The 17,530-nt window shown below is 48.7% G+C and overlaps 3 protein-coding genes across 3 annotated transcripts; 1 reads left to right on the forward strand and 2 right to left on the reverse strand.

Annotated features, from left to right (window-relative positions):
* Nucleotides 1-3,311: 3,311 nt before the first annotated feature.
* On the reverse strand, nt 3,312-7,380 carry Pmar_PMAR007486 (Alpha-galactosidase C precursor, putative). The gene is made up of 22 exons (XM_002764873.1): nt 7,302-7,380; nt 7,131-7,247; nt 6,932-7,088; nt 6,786-6,876; nt 6,651-6,731; nt 6,542-6,601; nt 6,350-6,489; nt 6,198-6,299; nt 6,026-6,148; nt 5,747-5,978; nt 5,535-5,700; nt 5,420-5,485; nt 5,219-5,365; nt 5,101-5,173; nt 4,900-5,050; nt 4,654-4,852; nt 4,470-4,608; nt 4,198-4,416; nt 3,935-4,141; nt 3,798-3,887; nt 3,654-3,736; nt 3,312-3,607 (listed from the first exon to the last, which is right to left on the reverse strand). Exons 1-22 carry the CDS (start codon nt 7,328-7,330, stop codon nt 3,391-3,393), a joined length of 2,889 nt encoding a protein of 962 aa, XP_002764919.1. The 5' UTR covers nt 7,331-7,380; the 3' UTR covers nt 3,312-3,390.
* A 216-nt stretch (nt 7,381-7,596) lies between these two features.
* Nucleotides 7,597-13,243, reverse strand: Pmar_PMAR007487 (Alpha-galactosidase C precursor, putative; the record flags this gene model as incomplete). Its single annotated transcript, XM_002764874.1, has 28 exons — nt 7,597-7,849; nt 7,896-7,978; nt 8,209-8,298; nt 8,348-8,554; nt 8,601-8,819; nt 8,873-9,011; nt 9,057-9,255; nt 9,303-9,453; nt 9,499-9,571; nt 9,612-9,758; nt 9,804-9,869; nt 9,922-10,087; nt 10,138-10,369; nt 10,413-10,535; nt 10,575-10,676; nt 10,722-10,852; nt 11,078-11,143; nt 11,344-11,439; nt 11,485-11,575; nt 11,621-11,777; nt 12,267-12,340; nt 12,386-12,448; nt 12,505-12,594; nt 12,638-12,715; nt 12,767-12,838; nt 12,883-12,957; nt 13,000-13,058; nt 13,102-13,243. The coding sequence occupies 28 exons, from the start codon at nt 13,241-13,243 to the stop codon at nt 7,597-7,599; spliced, it is 3,444 nt and encodes a 1,147-aa protein (XP_002764920.1).
* Nucleotides 13,244-16,775: 3,532 nt separating this feature from the next.
* Nucleotides 16,776-17,505, forward strand: Pmar_PMAR007488 (hypothetical protein; the record flags this gene model as incomplete). Its single annotated transcript, XM_002764875.1, has 4 exons — nt 16,776-16,828; nt 16,873-16,988; nt 17,319-17,422; nt 17,467-17,505. 4 exons carry the CDS (start codon nt 16,776-16,778, stop codon nt 17,503-17,505), a joined length of 312 nt encoding a protein of 103 aa, XP_002764921.1.
* Between the last annotated feature and the right edge of the window lie 25 nt (nt 17,506-17,530).

Here is a 17,530-nt window from a genome sequence, read left to right on the forward strand (position 1 = left end):
GGCACGAGGTGTGCACGCAGATTATCAGAATCAAAAAAGCTACAGTAGCTACCTAGTGATTACGACTAATCCTAGAGGTTGGTTATGATGGCAATGTCCACCTCATTGAGGGTGACCTCAAGCAGCCAGTCTATTGAACTCATACGCATATGCACGAAGATTGGAGAGTACAGGCGATATGCCAGGATGACATATACAAGAGTGCAGGAATCACATTGGCAACACTAGTAGAGTGATTCCATTCGACATTAAGATTTCCAAATGGCACAAACTCTGTCCGAAGTGATGGCAATGAAGCTGGATGTCATCCTCATACGCTCTCTAGCAACTAACAATATCGCCAACGAAACACAACCGCGTCGAGAGAATCAATACTGATAGGGATCATTACAGGTGGCACAGCTGACCGAGCTGAGGGCCTACAGGCTACCACACCTAACCCTCTGGCTGCGAGCAACTCAGTGTGAAGTGAGCGTCAGCCCCCACATGGTGATAGTTGCGATGGAGCAGTTTATGCATCCAGTGAGGGACGTAATGTGAGAGGGTTTCCCTGCATCTGATCAATGATTGACGCAAATAAGCGAAGAACATCATCAACCATCCTGACAGGATGGCTGACAGTGTCAGCACCATCATTTGGTGATTAGTTAGTTTCTCTCCACTGGATTATCCAAAAGTGTAACGACCTCGCTATCTATCACAAATAATAACAACGCCGCTCTTGTCGTTCTTGATGTCCAAGTGGCCCCAAGAAATCTGCTCGGGAATGGCATGGGTATTGATCAATAGTGAGTGGTCGGGCACCAGAAATTCTGACTCAGAATGCAAGTTAGGTAGATATGCGTTGATGGGAACAGGGCGTTCATACATAACTCGAGACACGTGAGTGTTGATGAACACGAGGCGGTTTGACTGTCAGACAATGGTCTGACATGAGCATTGATGAACACAAGGTGGTTTATGCACAGATCGTCACACAGTGGTCGGACATATGCATAGAGGATCACGCAGTGGTCGGACATATGCATAGATGGTCACGCAATGGTGGGACATATGCATAGATGGTCACACAGTGGTCGGACATATGCATAGAGGATCACGCAGTGGTCGGACATATGCATAGATGGCCACACAGTGGTCGGACATATGCATAGATGGCCACACAGAGGTCGGATATATGCATAGATGGTCACACGGTGGTCGGACATATAATACATGCACAGATAATATTATAATGATACGGCATCAGCCCTATAAGAGCAAGCTATCATAACAGAAATAATACAAGTTAGAAAGGTCGACTGCAGAATCAAAGCAAACATCAAATTGACTTTCACAACTAGAACGAGCTTCGACCATAATCATGGTGGTTTCGTAGTCCCAAGAGCATATACCCCATAAAGATAAGATAAGCCATAAAGATAAGAAACCCGTATGATAAGACGGATAAGATGGACCTTCTGAAATCGATGCTCGAAAGGCTTGCGATACAACCTCATCTTTGTTCATGCGTAGGAGACGTCCCAGCCATAACCAACGTCTTTGACATAACAACCTCATTATGTCTGGTAGTCCTGAAGTATGTTGTACAGCCTGAGGGTCAGTTTTGACAATGCGGGCAAGACTGCGGATGTGGAAACCTCGGAGAGCTTGATGGATAGTTTTATCAGTGAACCAGCATTCACCACCCATGGTGGTCCACCATATAGTAGAACTGTGGATACCCGAACCAAATACAGATTTAATCTCACCGTATGGCTCAGAGTAGCATCTGCCCAGATATGGCATAGTTCATTGAATTTCTGTTGAGCTATCTTTATCCGGTGTTTAACATCAGGCAGATGACTCCAGTCAGCTGAGATTAGCGAGCTTAGATAGACTAAATCGTGAGTTTTACTTGAAGAAACACCGTTCAGCATCACATCTTCAGGGTGTCTTCCAGCTAGACTCACGCTTTTAGAGCTGGATACTAAACGATCAGCTAGTGTTCTCTTGCGAGATCTCTCAAAAGGGTCACCAGTACACCAACGTGCAATGTGGATATTCAAACCTCGCTTGGTTGGAAAAGGTCGGCCACACGTTGGGCGATCGTGTGAAGACGATATACGGTTGACGATGTCCTCCTCAGTAGTAGCTGAGGTTTTATCAGCCTTATTAACCATTTGGATCATGGTTCTCGGGAGAGAAATCTGCTTGGTAGCAGAAGAGCTTGCCGAGTTCAGTGATGCTAGCCGACTACTGAGCTCTCGTAGCGTTCCGGATAGTAGTGCTACATCATCAGCATTGCCCGAGTCAGCTAATCGTCTACCGAATACCGGAATGCCATCGTCAGCTTTGGACCCTCTACGGAAGATTGAATCCAACATGCAAAAGCGGGGAAAGAGCATCTTGTGCATCATGATATATCTTCATAATGAGTTTTATGATACGATCTGGAACTGCAGCTCCTACCGGGACGGAAACCTTGTTGCATAGCTAAGAGGCGTTTATCGACTGAACTTTGGATCCGTCTCAATAGAATAGTGCGATGAGCTTTATAACAATGAGACAATAGGCTTATTGATCGAGAGTTGGCAAGATCTCTAGTACTCCCCTTTTTATATTACATCACTAGTTTTCCCGTTTTCCAGCCTGAAGGTATTCCGTTCCCTTGCCAAAATTGCTAAATAATCCAAACCCTTGCCGCCGCTGATGTTTTGAAGAGTTGGACAGGTAGATCATCTATACCAGCTGCTTTAGAGTTAGGAAGGCTGAAGATAATGCAGTCCACTCCTTCACTTATGCGCAGATGGTCACGCAGTGGTCGGACCTATGCACAGATGGTCACACAGTAGTCGGACATGCACACGGATGGATGCGTGGCGGTACGACATGGATAGTGGTGAACACAATGTCGCCGGAAATGAGTATTGGTGAGCACACGGTAGTCGGACATGAGAATTAATGAGCACAAGGTGACCAGACATTACTAATGCCGCATTAGTATTTCCGAGTGCGATGCGGCTCGTATTATACGACAGTAAAATTAGAGTAAAAGTAGGTGACGAACCTCTCCCGCATACTGCGTGGCTAAGAGCAGCACAATGCCCAAGTAACGACGGACCTGATGGTCCTCCAGAACGTGACTCACCACACGAGGAGTTGAACAAATCGCCACCGGAAGGCACTCCAAGCGGATATGGCTAAGCCGTCTCCACGAATTAACAACCCGGCTCGCAAGTGCTAAAAAGACATACTGATGAACGGGTGAGAAATCCACACTTAGTCATGATAAGTTAGGTTGGCCTCAAGGCCAGCAGATACAGCAATGAGCTTGGAGTAGACAACGTTTAAGGTAACACGAGAACGGGCCGGCAAGAGATATGCAGCCACTTGAGGCGCTCACACTACTCAGTGGAGGTTAGTGAAGTCGAAGCTGCGAGCTGGTCCCGATCGGGGGCCCAGGTCAGCACTCCTAATCTCGAATAGACTACAATCCCCATCGAATAGGAATTGGAGTGGTAAGCCAGCTTTCATGAGAGTTACACCTCTAAGTTGTAGACCACTGAACTTGGACACCGGTACGGGATTACACACAACTTGTAGAGTCTGTGGGTTACGGACATATCTGTAGAGGCATCATTGTTAATGAGAAGGATCAAAGGAATACCTACGAGCTCGGTGCGAGATCTATTATGTCATATAGGGTATCCTCTGATAGACCCTTCAATTGAAGCCTTGGGATGATCTTACCAACCTGATAGCAGAATCTCACATAAGCCGATACGACCATCCATAATAAGAGTTTCCTTCCCGACCTCCTTCAGATGTAACATGCACACCATCACGATAGCCCTAGATCTGTCACATGCTACTTCCATCCAGGCTGTTGCCTCCGCACCGAATACCTACGCCAACGCACATCCAGCAAGAGCTAGACACTCCAATGACTTGCCTGTGTCGAGTGCATATCAAAAGGGTCCCAAAGTCTATAGAATTTCCCCTTTAGAAGGTTAGAATCAATTGCTGATTTATAGACATGCAGTAACGCTTTGATCTCCTCAAGAAGCTCCACATCAGCCTTCATAAGGTTCAACTCCACGCCCATGGCACCAAGCATGGACATTCCTCCTCTCACATTTCCCGGCAGGACCCGTCCAGTCTGAAGAGGAGAATGTCTCGTATGACGATGCAAATCCTCATTCAGGGTGGGCTTACTTGATGGTTAGGTGTGGCTGTAATGTGACTGCCCATAGTAATCATGGGGTAACCCACAGAGAGGCCCGATTGTATACGTGCTCTACAGCAGGCGTCGGTGTTATCCGATGCCCAAATTTGGGGACCAAAATACAACATGCCGGCATCGAACCTGCCACCTCCTCCTGCACACGTCTCAAAACGTACCAGAGGGAATTCGGAAGTGATAGAGTCGAGGACCTGAGGCCGCACCCTTATTAGAAGTAGTCACCTTGATATCGTGACCTCCTCACCTGATAGACTCCAAGCATATGCCTGTGCATGGTCTCCCCTTGTGGTCTATCATCAGATAATAGAGCACTCTGAGCCTCCGTTAAATGACGATTCATATCCCACTTCACATAGGCTATGTTGCAACTCGATAGGATGGACCTCGGCAAGCTTCTGTACTACACTTCACTGATGATAAGCATTTACCTCAACTTCTTGAGGACGTATCGTCTGACCCTCTCTTGACTAAAGTCTAACAGGAATTGATGCCTCCTCATAGTCATCGGCCTATTCTTGGCTTGCAATGTGCAGTCCTTATACTTCTGTAGTAGATGACAACCAGGGGATGCCATCTCGGGTTCTATCCATAAACCAAAACCCAAACCCAACTGGTTGATGGCGTTACCTGGACAGAAGACCACATGGAACCCCCTCCGCACCATCCTGCCTTACATAGATGTGGTATACCAAAAGGGAGTTTCTCCTTGTCAACTTCCCAGTCCCCCAACCCTCCCGTATCATCATTCCTATTAGTGAACCATCCATCATCAACGACTAACATCTCAGCCCCGACAGCAGCAGCATGACGAGCCAACTGCATGACCTGATCCACATACCCCTCCATATGCCACAGTAGCCACCATATACCCTTACCCTGTCGTGAGTGACATCGAAGTACATCGACTCCCACGTATTACACACCACTGGTGGCCTCGTATAGCGCCATCTGATACATTCGCTATAACCATACCCGAACTGATGTGAGACTTACCGAGATGGGATTAGCCTATCCTGCAATATCCTGTGGAACTTATGCGTGAGACTAGTAGCCCCAGAGCTACTGAATATCATTATGGTCTCAGGAGTAGTGATGGACTCTCCGGGATAAAGTTTCCACTTGAAAGTCAAGGGGTTGAAACTACACACAGAGGCAGGTAGTAATCCGTATTGGAAACCTGTACGCGTCTCCTACCCCACGTTAACTCTGAGCCTATTAGTCTCGTTAGTGTCGCACTCAATGAGAAAGCTACCACTGTACCTGTAGAGCACACGCTGTCGGCGAACACGAAGAGCTCCCCTCGACTTACACGAACATGAAGCCCCAATGATATCCAGCATCCTCGTTATACGGCCCTTTGCTAATGACACACATAGGGTTGTGCATATGGCTGCTCACCCCACGAGTAGACTCGATACGGATGGCTCCTTGCTGCAACTGAAAGCTTATCTTCTGAGCCTCTCTACCCCAAGAACCTGATGATTTTCATGATGCCACCCAGACCCTGATTGTAAGCGTCACCTCCTAAGTGGGTAACGTGATGGTTGCCAGACTCAAAGTTACATGTAGTACTCATCAAGTGATCTACACCAACAGGGAATCCAGAGGATAAGGGGTTCATCATTCGGGTCTTCCGCACAATAACGTCCCACTCTGGATAGACAGTAAAGTAGAGCGTCAAAGTGAGCCCCGAGACTCGATCTTGCAGGTCGATCTCTAGGGTCATACAGTCTTCCTCCGATTCACAGCGAACCTGTAACCTTTGAGCTCCCGATGATGTCAATCATCCTAATGACCGACTTGAGGTAGTGACGAGTGAGGCTTCTCAGATATCGGCCTTTTCCCCTGTACTATCTTATGATCCACATACTCCACGGGGGAGATCTCACTGTGACCTAGCTCCGACTTGGCGTTGTATCGAACCTCATAGAGTAGATAACGTTACTCAAAGCATTACTGAGTAGGGCCTTACTCCAAAGCTGGGCAGTCTGTAGTCGCCAGTACCGTAGTCGCTGTATTCCAGCATAAGGGAGTTTTTACCCATGATCTGCTGGTACACGTGGGTCGGGCCAGCCTGCAGGATGACGCCGCAAGTATACCCCTTACTGAACGCGAGTAAGCTACGTCCTCAGATCGTGTCGGACTCGGAGGTCTTCCCACAAAAGCCGAGGCCCTCCGAGCCGTTGCCCTCATGGTCGTGGCCCGACCATAGGCCGGTGATCCCCATGACGAACCGCGCCTGGGTTTGACGTGTTGTTGCCTCCCTAACACGAACATCTCAAATGCTCCACAAGAGCCATACGAGCCACAGCTCACAGCTTGATAACTTCTGAGGGGACTCCTCGAAGGTCACCACTCCGAGTTCTTTCTGATCACCTGAGGGAGCCCAAGCATGAGTACCATCTACCGCTAGGAGCACGCTCACTCTCCTTCTCCATCTCAGCCCTCTCCAGCTGAGACATCCGCCATCTACGCCAAAAGGCGTTCTCTCGTCTAAGGTCCTCACCTGTCGATCAGGAAAAGTCCAACCCCGAGCCTCAGCCACGATGGCACGGCCCACCTATACCACTCTTAGCCTCGCGACTATAGGTCTTCCATCTATCACTGAGATCCTCCACTTCCAACCGCTTCCCATAGGCAGACGTGAGCTCCTATGAAATATATCTCAACAAAGCGTGACAGTAAACGCAGCCATCGACGTACTACCCGTATGCCAGCAGGCTCTGCTTGTCCCGTTGGATCGAATGGACTAGCCATAGCCAGAGAGTTCAGGGAGAGGAATGTGAGATCATCCTTTAGTGGAAGCTTAGGCCCCCAATACAGATGCTCCAACTGCCCAGTAGTTGTTATACGAAATGTATACCTAATACGCCGGTGCCGAATTTTACAGGCTTCGAGTCCTCACAAGGTCTCAGCTGTGTAGATCCTGAATATCCGCTGGTTCCGGTCGTATATGATACCGCTCGCAGCACTACCGATACAATGCTTACTCTCATATTCTTCTAATGATGAGCTGCTGGTCCTAAGCACGTTGTAGAGTATAGGAAGACCGAGCCCCCCTGTCGGACGTTCTCACCCCTCAGACTTCTCAGAAATGCTCTCCATTTCGGGTACAGGGCCACACTAAGGGAAGGGACAATTTTAAACGCCCAACTAAGGGTAGAGGTCGCCATACCGAACCGATGGGGAATCCCCAGGATTGCCACGACCCATGTTAGAAGCATCACTAACACCACAGATAAGGCGCCAAACATAACATGACTCTATAGAGAACACAATCAGTGAGAAACCTCCGGTGGTACTCATGCATAAGCCCCTTCCAGAAATTGTCTACTACAAATAAGCAGTGATGACAGAAAAACAGGGGCAGTTCAATAATGCTGATGGAGGGCGGCCTGACTCCGAGCTCCCGTGAGACTGCTGAAGTCGGTACTGCCAGCTGGTCCCGGTCGGGGGCCCAAGGCAGCACTTCTGATCTCGAATAGACTACAATCCCCATCGAATAGGAATTGGAGTGGTAAGCCAGCCTTCATGAGAGTGACACCTCTAAGTTGTAGACCACTGAACTTGGACACCGGTACGGGATTACACACAACTTGTAGAGTCTGTGGGTTACGGACGTATCTGTAGAGGCATCATTGATAATGAGGAGGATTGAAGGAATACCTACGAGCTCGGTGCGAGATCTATTATGTCATATAGGGTATCCTCTGATAGACCCTTCAATTGAAGCCTTGGGATGATCTTACCAACCTGATAGCAGACCGATATGAACAACAACTTTTCCCGGGCCCAAGCCGGCAACGACACGCTCTATCAGATCAGGATGGAGTATCTATATGAGCTCATGTTCTACCGTCCGAAGAGACGAATCTTGATGAATACGAATGGACGGTATGTGAGTCCCTGCCCGAGCCGGATCTATACCACTTTCTCAACCAATGCTGGCTAGACGTATACGTCATCCGATATCATGAACCGACCTCTTTCAAGTGCAGGAGACATGCCATAACCACAGCACGGGACCGATCCTCTGAGACCTGCATCCAGGCTGTCACCTCGGCACCATATACCTACATAGGTGGGGACACGTCAGCGACTATGACTCTGGGAGCCTCTCACCTGTGTCGAGTGTGAGTCGAAGGGATCCCACAGTCTGTAAAAATTTCCTCTCAGAAGACCAAAGTCCAGTGTTGTCTTATAAACGTGTATCAGAGCACGTATTTCCGCTAGGAGCTCGACATCAGCCTTCATCAGGTTCAGCTCGACACCCATAGCTCCAAGCATTGACATGACTCCCCTTACGTTACCAGGGAGAATACGTCCAGTCTAAAGGAACCTATCGCAGGAAGCAGCAGATCCATACGGGTCTTACTTGATGGTTAGGTGTGGCTGTAATGTGACTACCCATAGTAATCATGGGGTAACCCACAGAGAGGCCCGATTGTATACGTGCTCTACAGCAGGCGTCGGTGTTATCCGATGCCCAAATTTGGGGACCAAAATACAGCATGCCGGCATCGAACCTGCCACCTCCTCCTGCACATGTCTCAAAGCGTACCAGGGGGAACTCGGAAGTGATAGAGTCGAGGACCTGAGACCGCACCCTTATTAGAAGTAGTCACCTTGATATCTTGACCTCCTCACCTGATAGACTCCAAGCATATGCCTGTGCATGGTCTCCCCTTGGGGTCTATCATCAGATAATAGAGCACTCTGAGCCTCCGTTAAATGACGATTCATATCCCACTTCACATATGCTATGTTGCAACTCGATAGGATGGACCTCGGCAAGCTCTTGTACTACACCCCACTGATGATAAGCATTTACCTCAACTTCTTAAGGACGTATCGTCTGACCCTCTCTTGACTAAAGTCTAACAGGAATTGATGCCTCCTCATAGTCATCGGCCTATTCTTGGCTTGTAATGTGCAGTCATTATACTTCTGTAGTAGATGACAACCAGGGGACGCCATCTCGGGTTCTATCCAGAGACCAAAACCCAAACCCAACTGGTTGATGGCGTTACCTAAACAGAAGACCACATGGAACCCCCTCCGCACCATCCTGCCTTACATAGATGTGGTATACCAAGGGGGAGCTTCTCTTTGTCAACTTCCCAGTCCCCCAACCCTCTCGTATCATCATTCCTATTAGTAAACCATCCATCATCAATGACAACCATCTCAGCCCCGACTGCAGCAGCATGACGAGCCAACTGCATGACCTGAGCCATGGACACTCTAAAGCCTCACAAACTCCCCTATTCTACTCTATCATCAGTGATGTTGAAGTACATAGACTCCCACGTATTGCATACCACAGGCGGCCGCGTGTACCGCCATCTAAGGATCGAGTCGAGCACAGGACCACCACGTTCCTCACCTCGGAGGTATTATCCTATCCTGCAGTATTCGGTGGCACTTGTGAGTCAGAGAAGTAGCTCCCGAACTACTAAAAATGATCAGAGACTCTGGTGTACTCAGTGATTCCCCTGGGAAAAGCTTCCACTTAAACGTCATCGGGTTGAACCTAGACCAGCAGACATAACAATATGCTCCACGTGACGATACCCACCCAACGTTGACCCTCAGCCTGTTGGTCTCGTTGATCTCACACTCGATCAGAAAGCTACCACTGTACCTAGCAAAGCAGGCAAAAATGGGAAGCGTGATCAGTCAGGCAAGGCTCTCACATGAATATGAATCCCCAATGGTATCCAGCATCCTCGTTATACGGCCCTTTACTAATGATACCCATAGGGTTGTGCATGTGGCTGCTCACCCCACGAGTCGACCCTATCGTCATGGCGCCAGCCAAAAGCTCCTGGCTCATCCTCTGCCCCTCCCTCCCCCATGAGCCTATAACAGAGTAACCTTCGTACCCCAACTGCAGTAGCCAACGGGGCCACCTCCAAAATGTGTGAAGTAGTAGTTACCAGCCTCAAAATCAGTGGTGACACTGACGAAACGATCAATGCCCACTGGTGACGCGGCAGACCGAGGGTTAGTCATCTTGGCTCGTCGTACCAGCACATCCCATTCAGGGAAGACCGAGTAGTATAAAGTGACTATCAGACCCGAGACCCTATCTTCTAGGTTCAGTTCGAGTGTCACTGCATCCATTTGGTTCTCACAGCGAACCTGACAGTCTGTCAACTGTGACTGAGTCGATGCTTGAGCTCACTTGAGGGAGTGAGGCGTCTTGTACACCCACGATGGAAGGCTTGCCTCGGACTATGATATGATCACGATACTCCAGAGGGGAGATATCACTGTGGCCCAATGCAGACTCAGCATTATACCGTACCTACTTCAGCTGCAACCATCAAGGATCATGAAACCCCACCTTGAAACTGGGTAGTCTATAGTCTCCCGTACCATAGTCGCTATATTCCAACATGAGGGAGTTCTTACCCATGATCTGCTGTGTAACATGAGTACTGCCCGCCTAGATTGAATGGATCTTCCAATCGAGATATCCCGACGATCCCACCTCGTCCTCAGACCTAGTGGGGCTCTCAGCATACATCGAGGGCCTCCTCCCTGGGCCGAAGGACTTCAACCTCTCCAATGGTGGCACACCAGCGGTAAATCCCCTCTGGCGACGGGCGTGCTGATGCACCCCTAAAGCAATTGACTTCCAATACAGTTATAATGAAGTTGTACAGCTAGCAGTGTCTTTGCGTGGTGAACTGAGCTGACCCTTCCTATAGTAAACCTGCTGCAAACCTCCCAAAGGAGACGATACCCGTCCAACTGCCTCCTGGTCGGGGCCTGCGACAACCCGACTTGTTCTGGTAGGCTTTACCAAACCACGATGATGCATGAGCCCATAAATCTGGAACTTACTGGGTTTATCATCAGTGCCGTACTCCAATGGAGCACGCTCATCACACGGCTCGCTGTCAATTGTATCTAAGCAAGTTGAGACACCTAAGGTACCCGATGTAACCCAAACGCCTACTAGATCGCCGCTTAAAGATGCTGAGACTACTCCCTGACCCCCGGGTATGGAGGGGACCTGAAGGACTTGGCCAGTGAGGTGTAACAGGAAGCAGCAGTCTCAAACACGTCAATGTAGAATTCAATGTTGAACCCAGGAGTGCGAGTACTACTGTTTTCGTCATCATCAGCCTTAGAGTGGTCCCCACGACCAAGTTGAGCCATCCTCCAGCGCCGCCAGAAAGCATTCTCTCGCCTCACATCCTCTCCTGACCATTAAGTAGTACTCTAGGGAGTTCAGTGATAGTTGATACCAACACCGCTTTTCGCCTCTCTTGTGTACGTTTTCCACCGTTCACTCAAGTCATCGATCTTCAGCTTTTTGCCAGTATCCGACGTCAATTCCTACACAACTGAGCCTCCAATAATCCTATCAATGCCAGTCGTTACTCGAATCCCAACAGGCTCAGCTTGTCCCGTTGGATCGAAGGGACTCGCCATAGTAAGAGAATTGAGGGAGAGGAAAGTTAAGTCGTCCTCTGGTGGAATGTTCGGTCCCCAATAGAGATGCTCCAGCTGCCCTGTATTCGTTATACGGAAAGAGTACCTGCCAGAGCTATTACAATACGACCGACGGTTCCCCAATACATGGAATCAGTGGTATAAAGTCTGAAGATCCTCTGTAACCTATCGTATAGGATACCGCCTCCACTACCAGAAAGATACCCTTCTTGACCGCTGGCCAATGGCAAAGGTGAGAGCCTGGAGTGTGTCAGTACCAGCTCAGTGGGGGGATCAAAGCACTCACTCCTCTAATCCTTCTTCATACAGTCCGTCCATGGATTCAAAAACTAGATTAGCTTTAGAGTGGCAACGCTAAGACACTTAGCAGGGCGACACCGACGATGCAAGACCGTCGAAGCACTCAAATGAGCAGAAAAAGGCTCGTTATGACTCATCCCATTGACCTCCACCATGCACAGACTGGTTTCCCAAGTATGAACAGCTCAAGACACATCTTTCAAGAAAACTACAAAATAATGTCAAGTATGATAATAAGGGTACATCAGACGGAGGTGATAGCCTGGGTAATCACCGTATGTCCCGCACTGCTTTATGGAAGGCCGCATAGTCACCATCCAGCTCCAAAGAGAATTGTCTTGCGTCCTCCTGAAGAAGGGTAATTCGACCTCACAGGACTCCGGCAGCGGTCACCTCTGACAGCTTATCAGTAGCACGCATCGAGTTGAGCTTGGTAAGCCACTTCTGGATGTTCACCTAACACTCCGAAGTTCGGGGTCCGAGTGATCCCCAGTAATACTGTGCACACCTACCTTAGCATCGAAGTCAACAGGTAAAGAGGATATACTAGCCAAACTGCCACAGAGCTCTCTTACTATAGGCAGTAGGTCGTCAACTGATACCTAGTAGCAGGCCCCATACTACCATACCAGAAGTAGACACTACCATCTCCATTTTCAGGCAATCAACTAAGGTGACAAAATTCTGCCCAGCGTCAAGAATGTGTACAGTATCGGGAGAACCCTGAAAATTCGCAGTCCTCGAGAAATAAAAGCCCTACTACATCGTTAATACCTTCTCGCCGCTATGATACATCTTGGTGGCCGGCAACTGCGTGCCAAGCAAACGTACTCTAGCGTAGTGGACCTGGTTGTGATCTAAATACCATCAGAGCTCCTAAAAGATCCCACCTGCATGTGATTGTCCTTAATAAACTTCTCCACATCGAATGGACTAGCGCCTTGTGTCAAGGCGGTCGTGATGACCTGCATCATAGTGAGAGAACAGCATCCACAGAGCCTAGATACCTTGTACTGTGTTAGGAGTAGTTGATACTGCTTCTCGTAGCTATCGTCTCCAATGAGGCCTAGTAGCAAACTTCCCTCCCATATGATCCATGAGAGTCCTACCGGTGGCAAAGGCTTTCTCCACCGCATCAACTGCTTTGATGATACTGAACAGATTGCCCTTGGCATCGACTTCCCGACGTTCCGCATTCGTCAATGACACTTTACACAGTGATGGCTCACTATCAGGGCCGTCACTGCTCATTCAGGGGAAAAAACTTTCAACTTACTGAGCCACACCAGCTAGAAGGTAACTTCTCGTCACTTCTCCCCACGACTATCGAGGGGGTGTTTATAGGGCGAATTATGGCAGACTTTACCAGAGGGCGGGTCCCGGAGTTCAACCTTTTCTTACCCCTGCTGAATTCCTGAAGACTTATTTCGCTCTTAGGGCGAACCAATTTCCCCGGGCGGGGCAGCTATGCCACCCTAAAATATGCCGCTAGTAGACTCAAAGTTGCAGGTGTGTGAAGTAAGGAGATCAACCTCCCCGGGTGGGGCAGCTATGCCACTCCAAAATATGCCGCACGTAGAATCAAAGTGGCAGGTGTGCGAAGTAAGGAGATCAACCTCCCCGGGCGGGGCAGCTATGCCACTCTAAAATATGCCGCAAGTAGAATCAAAGTGGCAGGTGTGCGAAGTGTCAAGTAGGAAGGTCAATCTTCCCCGTTGGGGCAGCTATGCCACCCTAAAATATGCTGCAAGTACAAACAATCTCACAGATAATTGCTGTAGAGAATGTCGGTTCCCCAAGGGGGAAGAAAACGGAGTATAATGTAGTGCGACATGTCTTGCGGTGGCATAGCGGCCCCACCTGGAGGAGGTGACCTTTCTAAGACCGAAATGCATCTTGGAAACGTGTAAAAGTCTCTCCCTCACCACCCGAATACAATCGTATACGTTGCCAGCCCGGGAACATTGTACCTTACCAACACTTGCAACACCCTTTCCACCCAAGATGAAAAATTCCATTTCTGAATCGAATCGCTCCGCTCAGCGCATCGTGACAACTTACAATTCCGTGAGAGTGTGCCTCGCGCAGCAGGTCTTTGGAGGACCCTCGACTTCATTGCTGTCTGGGTAAGGGCTCTTTTTAGAACTGGTCTGGACCCTGCACATAAAACACCGAATTTTTGCGTGTTATTTTTCCGGGAGAATACTTGCCCGCCCGTTTTAAGCATTCGGGTAACACTACTTGGATTGTAGAGCTCGGAATCTGAGCCTCAGACTACTGAATCACCCTATTTCTTGGGAAGAATAGCACCATTCCTCAACTATATGATGATTTTCACAACAGGAGATCGTTAGGTAACCATTAGCTGTGTACTTCAAAACACTCTTCAAAAGCTCTTCAAAACATGTAGCATAAAAATTCAACGTGATCATGAAACCAACGTCGGCTGCGTCACGCGAGAGCGAAGACGATCGCCTGTCCATACCATCATGGTATGGACATGGCATGGTATCATGGTATTATCATGTACAACGTCTATGCACTTTCAGAATATTGCAGTAGTACGCCGTAAACATATTGTCTTCATGAGTCATGATGCCCCTTTGTATTGGGCTGATGGGTTACTACCGCAGATTTCGGACATTTCATGGTTACGGCGAGTTCCCCCGCTAAACTACGACGAGCTCACAGTTTGGTATCTTTAGCAGATGCATGGTCGGCACAGGTCAGTTGTCATTCCCGAACAGGGGTCCTCCCACATTGACATTGTCCTTCTTGGCGTGCCTAGTCGCCGATAGGGACTCACTATTCTGTCACCACTTCATTGTGGGGGTTCTTTCAGTCACTGGATGCCACTTCAGCAGCTCCACCAGGGTTTGGACGATCCACCTTGCTGGCCGAGAGGGCTACTGAAGCAGCCAGACGCAAAGAGAATATCATGGGCCCCAACTTCAACGCTGGGGTAAGGGAATTCATCTCATTCTTTTCTGGAAGTCTTCAAGGGCGACTTCTGTGCTCCTCAGTTCGTCCAGAATCCACCCCGGAATCCTTCATGGAGCGAACGATCACAACCAAGAAACCCGTAAGCCTGGAATTTGAGTGGCGGCAAATTGGAGCGTGAAATGATTTCCCCTAGGAGAGCTATTGCATTACCATAAATATTGTAGCGCGGTGCAACTTGCTCAGGCTGCGGTTCTACATCGATCAGCTACCAGTGGTGGCAATGGCTCGTAGAGAGGGGGCTCGGCTAAGAGGTCGAAGTCACCAACCACAGGCGCGGAGGTCTGAAGACTTCTACGTTCACAGCGGCCCAGAACAGAGAAGGCCTTCTCATCTCGCTGCTCAGCGGACATGGTAGGCATCACTAATCGCTATCGGAGTGATGCGAAAACTGAGCTGTGGTATAGTAGACGAGAATGGCTACTAACTGTTTTTGATCAGTTACAGGAATCTCGTGTCAGAGAAGCCGCTCACACCTTTCACATTCACTCAAGCCGATCAAAGGTACGCCGATTACCTCCATAACCACGAGATGCGTTTTTGTTAGGCCGTTTGCTGGTGGGTATCATGGAGGCTTTATTTACTGTTGATTGTATTCTGCTAACCATCATGTCCTCGAATTCCGTGATCTGCAGGAGTGGACGACCATGCTGCTGTTATTGTCTGTCAATGAGTACCTTTGTTTTCAGTAGGCATAATGTGAGGGGTTCCACGATGACCGCGATCGATCGAACTACGAATCTCTCTGGGAAGAGGCTCCCCTCGTCGGCGTCGTCGAAGTGAATCCTTCGCTCACTGTTCAAGTCGGAATTGCGGATTCTCCGAGCATTGGTTATCGGACTGTAGTACTATAGAACCAGTCAGCGTTGGGCGATTATGGCAGATGGGTGAGATCCGATAAGTACTGCTCATGGTTGATGACTGCCTCGGGTCCCCGAGCCCGAATGAGTTATGCCTACAATTCAGGCATGTGCCGCGACACTATGAGGGCTTGATCATGCAAGGATGAGCTCCTTGCGTTGTCATCGAGAGAGCAACGCATCGAGACCGATATACTCATCAGCAGTTATGACAGAAGGAATTCGTCATACCTTACAGTTTACCTCCATCATTGATCGAGAAGGCGGTCACAGCAGAGGTTTAGGTAGTGGCTCAGTGATCGCCGAGGTATTTGGTGGCCGCTCGAGGCTGTTACCTTGCACAGATTTCTAAGTTCACCAGCATGCTGTGTTATTACTATGTGATGTGTTGCAGTTCGAATCGGTGTTGAGTTATGTATCACAGATCTGATGGGTAGAGAGGAAGCATCTCGTAGTAGTTTTATTATTATTGTAATAGTAATGTGTAGTTTAATTGGAGAGGTATTACGTAAGCTCCAACTGCAAATATTGGGAACCCAGTGAAAGTTGGCGATTATCACATTATGGAATCCCGTGAGGATAAGGAAAGGCTCGAGGTCGTGATCCCTGGAGAATTCGCGACGATGGGCTGACTTGCTTAGGATTGGTTTAAGGGGATTACTAGGTCTTCGGGTGGTAAGTAGTAATGGAACCCAGGTAGATCGACGTTTTTTACTTTTTATATTTTTTTGAGTTTTGGTGGGAGCTCTTAGGATCTCATAGGAAAATCTAATGGATTGACACCACTAGTTCTTTTTCGTTAGCGATACATCGATACCTTTTCCCCAGAGAGCAAAGGGAAGATGGGAGTTGCCGTAACCTGTGAGAATTCAGAGGGCGACACTGTCGAGTAATGCCAGTTCAGTGCTTGTGGTTCCATTTGTATGGAAGATTATAACGGAGTTCTGTCGCCTATAATGGGTACTTGTCAAGTGATGTAGGCATGAGTAGCGGTGATGGACGAGATTGGTGTATTGGTAGGTACTCGGATGAGCCCTGTTCGAAGTTCCTCGAGTACAACTTCAAGGATCATCCAACATGGAGGCAGTCGCAGGTCACCTTGGATCCGGTGCTGCAGTTTAGGGATAAGAAATTTGGTAATACTCCGAGGCGACCGCAGAGTGAAGGGAATTGTTTTCGCCAGTGTTGAGGGAATATATGGTCGCTTTCCTCCAGGAGTTTCCCCACTGATTATAAGAGCCTACATACGAATCCGGGTGGAGGTGTACGGAAACCAACAAGAATTTTCCAAAAATTTTCTCATATTTTTATATCGTCACCGACCACGTCCGTATTCCCTCCAATGGTTTTCATGGTGTAGCAATATGGAGGGAGCAGTTGGAGCAGCCCGTGTGTGAGGCGGTATTCAGACGGTTATTGCAGCTTGGTCTGGTCACTACTGTTTTTGACAAGTATCGTATTATCAGAGATTGCTCTCTCCAGACAAATGTTCCCGATCTTTGAGAATCTTATAGACTACTACCGCGCTGATGACGAGAATACGGGCCAACTAATAGACCTACCACATGCTGTAAGGATTAGCTGGGCTTTTCTTATCAGGATTATCATTGCCAGGTCAACGGCCTTCGACTGTGGAATGCTAGCAGTCGGTAGATCCTCATCGGACAGGAGCTCCTCG

The sequence above is a fragment of the Perkinsus marinus genome, assembly GCF_000006405.1.
Source record: "Perkinsus marinus ATCC 50983 genomic scaffold scf_1104296976014, whole genome shotgun sequence".
In the NCBI taxonomy this organism is placed as follows: Eukaryota; Perkinsozoa; order Perkinsida; family Perkinsidae; genus Perkinsus; species Perkinsus marinus.